Here is a 5,072-nt window from a genome sequence, read left to right on the forward strand (position 1 = left end):
CAGGGTGAGCTACTGTGCAATGAAAATGTGTTGCCATGATGAGTGATAAATGTAAATTCATTGCCTACACAGTCATTGTCACTTTCACATACCGTTTTTTTACATTCACTTCTTAACTGCGCGTTCTGTCGGCATCTGCCCTCTGAGCATTCTGGTGACTTGTGCCCAGGCTCGTTGCAGTTGTAGCAAATAATAGGTTTTCTGGCTTTAGGCTGCTTTCTTGACACCAATGCAGAGTCAGATGCACTGGCAGAACTAGATTCATCTGAGTTTTGCTCATTACGTTTTGTCAATATAATCTGCATCAGACTGTTACCTTTGTACACGCATGTTGCGCAATCGTTGAATAGCTAGTGTTGCATTGCACAATAGTTAAATTCCTTACGTAGTATTGCGCAATCCATGGTTGAGTCATACTATTTCTTTATCAACACAGTTCACTTACTCAGTTATTACGCAATATTCTATTTTTAGCAACTGACTAATAATGCTGTTTTTTCTGGAAATTACTGGAATAATGTTTTAGTATATAAAGACTGACTTGCTGCTGGCTTGGGGGATTCATTATTCATTTGCAATAAAGGCAATGTCTAGTGAAAAGTTTGAATCTTCTCTTGATAGACCCGCACAAGGGGCCGTATATAAGAACTCGGGGTGTCACCACATCTACTGTGTGACATATTTGGGGGCTTGACCGGGATCATCTACCTTAGCCAGAATTATTCTGAGGACCAGGGGTCTAGTAGGTGATCTCATTGGTGGATATTACATCCAAGAATCTACGAATCATTACGATTGGAATCGTATTAAATCTGCCAGAGCTATTCTAGAAAAACTAGAAATTACTTCAACTAAGCTAAACTCAAGATGGCGAACTTATCAGAACTCATCAAACTTGGAAAAGAAATGGGATACAAAGCAGAGCCACTGCAGAACTTCATTAGAGAACAGCAAGAGCTCCAACGAATAGAGCGGGAAAAAAATAGAGAACTTGAAAAACTGAAAATAGAAGCAGAAGAAAGAGAGAAACAGCGAGAAGCAGAAGAAAGAGAGAAACAGCGAAAAGCAGAAGAAAGAGAGAAACAGCGAGAAGCAGAAGAAAGAGAGAAACAGCGAGAAGCAGAAGAAAGAGAGAAACAGCGAGAAGCAGAAGAAGGAGAGAAACAGCGAGAAGCAGAAGAGAGAGACAAAAATAGACAAATTGAGCTACGGAAAATCGAGTTAGATTACGAACTTGAGTTAGAAAAAGCCGAATTTAACGAACAATTACGTTCACACTCACCAGGACTCAATTCAACAGCATCAACAGAATCTACCAGAAGGCTCCCGAAGCTGCCAGTGTTTGTAGATGGAAAAGACACTATTGATAGCTACTTACAGCGGTTTGAGAGATTTTCAACAAATCAAGCCTGGGATAAAAAGGACTGGGCAACGTATCTCAGTGCTTTGCTATCTGGAGCTGCACTGGAAGTATACTCACGGTTGAATGAAACGGATGCTCAAGACTATGACATTTTAAAAAAACAACTGATGAAGAGGTATGACCTTACAGAAGATGGATACAGAATAAAATTTCGCACAGTTCGGCCCCTGCCAGATGAAAGTCCTAGCCAACTATTGGTACGGATCACAACCTACTATGACAAATGGTTCGAAATGACAGAAATGGCAAAAGATTGGAAGAGTGCTAGAAATCTTGCGGTAAGAGAACAGTTTATCCGAGCCTGTCCAAAAGAGCTAGCTTGTCACCTAAACGAGCAGGAAAAAGACCTCAACTACGATTTTCCCAGGCTAGCAGAAACAGCAGAGCGTTTTTTACATGCACATAAAATAAAATTCTATCAGGAGAAACGAGAAAAAGAAACACTGACAACAGCGAAGAGATGTTTCCGATGCCAATCAACTACACATTTAGCTAGCAATTGTCCTAACCAGAAAAACAATGACCGAACATGGTGTACGTTTTGTAAAAGAGGGGGGCATGGTTTAGAAGAGTGTAAAAGAAAACCCCTTGAGCCAAGATATAAGCAGCGGGCAGCAGCACTCCAGGAAGAAGACGACCGGCAAGAAGAGGATAATGTTATCACCTTAGATGGGAAAAGATATGCACCCGTGGCATGCTGTTCTGACCAGAGCTTCACAGAGCAAGGAGGCGTTCAATCCGTCAAAGGGATAGTCAATGGGAAGCTAGTAGATGTACTGCGAGACACTGGTTGCTCAACAATAATTATTAAGGAAGCATTGATTGGAAAAGACCAACGGACTGGGCAACATCAATGGATAGAGATGGCAGACAGAAGTGTTGTAAAAGCACCTGAAGTAGTGATCGAAATCAATTCTCCCTATTACAGTGGAAAAACTAAAGCACTCGCACTTAAAGATCCACTCTACCCACTTCTAATTGGTAACATTCCGGGAGCTCGATGTTACAACAATCCTGATAGAGACTGGTCAGAACAAGCAGCTATCACCACTAGATCACAGAAAAAGGTTATTAAAAAACCGTTGTCACCACTAAACGTTGGTAAACCTATCAAGGAGGTTGACGTAACTCGCCAAGAACTCATTAAAATGCAAAGGGAAGATGCAGAGATGAACAAATACTGGACAATGGATCCCAGCAACAAAGGCGACCAAGTCGTTTCATTTGCTACAAGGAATGGACTTTTATACCGAATCTATCGGCATCCAAGTTACAACAACGGGGAAGAGGTAGCTCAAATAATGGTGCCACAATGCTTGAGGAGTAACGTTTTACAGTTGGCGCATGAAGGACCATTAGCCGGACATCTTGGGGTAAAGAAAACAATTAACAGAATACAGACACAGTTTTACTGGCCAGGAATGCATGGCGACACGACGCGATTTTGCAAGTCTTGTGATATTTGCCAACGAACCATCAAGAAAGGAAACATTTCTCGATTTAAGCTAGTCCCGATGCCGCTCATTGATACACCCTTTAAAAGAGTTGCTGTCGATTTGGTCGGACCCATCATTCCAGCAAGTGAATCCGGACACCGATATATACTAACCTTAGTCGATTATGCGACCCGATACCCAGAAGCTATACCATTGAAAAACATTTCAACCGAAGCAGTCGCTGAAGCACTCCTTGACATGTTCAGCAGACTGGGAATACCAGAGGAAATCCTAAGTGACATGGGCACACAGTTTACCTCAGATCTCATGAAAGAAGTATCTTGTCTTCTTCAAGTTCAGCAGCTAATGACAACACCCTATCATCCAATGTGCAATGGACTCGTAGAACGGTTTAATGGGACCTTGAAGACTATGCTGAAGAGGCTGTGTGCCAACAATCCTAAACAATAGAACCGTTTTATCAACGCGGCATTATTTGCATATAGGGAGGCTCCTCAAGAAGCAACAGGCTTTTCACCGTTTGAACTGCTATACGGACAAACTGTTAAAGGACCCATGCCAATCCTAAAACAGCTATGGTCAGGAGAGAATCAAGACGAAGAAACTATGACAACATACAAATATGTGCTAGAGCTACGACAGAAGCTAGATGATATGATGAATTTGGCACAATGCTCGTTAAAAAAGTCCCAGCAATGAAATAAGTTATACTTTGACAAACATGCAAAGGACAGAAAATTTCAAAATGGAGATAAGGTCCTTGTTCTGTTACCTACTCACTCTAGCAAGCTGTTGATGCAGTGGAAAGGACCCTATTCCATCATTAAATCTAATCACAGTTCTAACAACTATTTGATTCGTATTATGGAAGGAAAGGAGAAAACCTTTCACGCTAACCTGCTAAAAAAATACTACGATCGAGCTGAGGATAAGGCAGATTATGCGTTGTGCGCCAGGATTACAAGTGCCGACCTTTCTAGCGAGAATATCTCATCAAACGAATATGAAGACGTCATTCCTGCTTTAAATCGCGAAGGTGCAAATGCACTCAATTATGGGGATCAACTCAGCACATCTGAGAAAGAGGAAGTTTATAAAATTGTGAGCCAATTCAAAGAAGTCTTCAATGATATACCTGGTAGTACAAGTATAATAGAGCATAAAATAAATCTCACGAGTGAGGAACCGATTAAACGGAAACCATATCCGGTACCATACGCCTTAAGGGAACAGCTACAAAAGGACCTCGATGAAATGGAAACTCTAGGTATTATCCAAAAATCCCAGTCTCTTTATTCTGCGCCGATCGTACTCGTTCCTAAGCCTGATGGATCTAAACGCATCTGTGTGGATTATCGAAGATTAAATAAAGTAACAGTGTTTGATCCTGAGCCGATGGCAACAGCAGAGGGTCTATTTCAAAAACTCGGGAAAGCAAAATACTTTAGCAAAATTGATCTCTCAAAAGGTTATTGGCAGATTCCGGTGCGAAAACAAGATGTGTTAAAAACAGCATTCACTACCCATTCTGGAGTGTACGAGTTCCTCAAAATGCCCTTCGGAATGATGAATTCAGGTGCCATATTTGTAAGGGCAATGAGAAAGCTGTTATACGGGCTCAAGAATGTGGAGAATTACATTGACGACACTTTAGTTTACACTGAAACATGGGAAGAGCATAAGCTTGCTTTGATACAGTTATTCTCAAAATTGAAAGAGGAGAAATTCACAGTAAAGCCGTCTAAATGCGTCATTGCTTCGTCCAGTTTGGACTTCATTGGTCATCATATATCTTCTGGGGAACTAACTCCCACTTAGCAGAACGTGGAAAAAGTCAGAAGGCAGCATCGCCCGAAGACAAAAAAGCAAATTCGTTCGTTTCTCGGATTGACCGGCTATTATAGATCTTTCATTCCTAATTACTCGACGATAGCAGCTCCTCTTACTGACACTACTCGCAAGGGAATGCCAAACGTTGTAAGCTGGAAAACACCGCAAGAAAAATCTTTCAACTCTCTCATGCATGCCATTCTGACTGCACCAGTATTAAAGTTGCCAGAACCGGATAAGATGTTTATCTTGAGAACAGATGCATCAGTGCTAGGCCTAGGTGCTGTCCTCATGCAGGAGTATGAAGGAATTTGTCACCCTGTAAGCTATGCCAGTAGAAAGCTTTTACCACGAGAAACACG

General features: G+C 41.5%; 1 protein-coding gene across 1 annotated transcript; it reads left to right on the forward strand.

The window, feature by feature from the left end:
• Window positions 1-867: 867 nt before the first annotated feature.
• LOC137405345 (uncharacterized) lies at window positions 868-3,330 on the forward strand. The gene has a single exon (XM_068091575.1). The coding sequence runs from the start codon at window positions 868-870 to the stop codon at window positions 3,328-3,330; it is 2,463 nt and encodes an 820-aa protein (XP_067947676.1).
• The last annotated feature ends 1,742 nt before the right edge of the window (window positions 3,331-5,072 follow it).

Source organism: Watersipora subatra, chromosome 9, assembly GCF_963576615.1.
Source record: "Watersipora subatra chromosome 9, tzWatSuba1.1, whole genome shotgun sequence".
NCBI lineage: Eukaryota > Metazoa > Bryozoa > Gymnolaemata > Cheilostomatida > Watersiporidae > Watersipora > Watersipora subatra.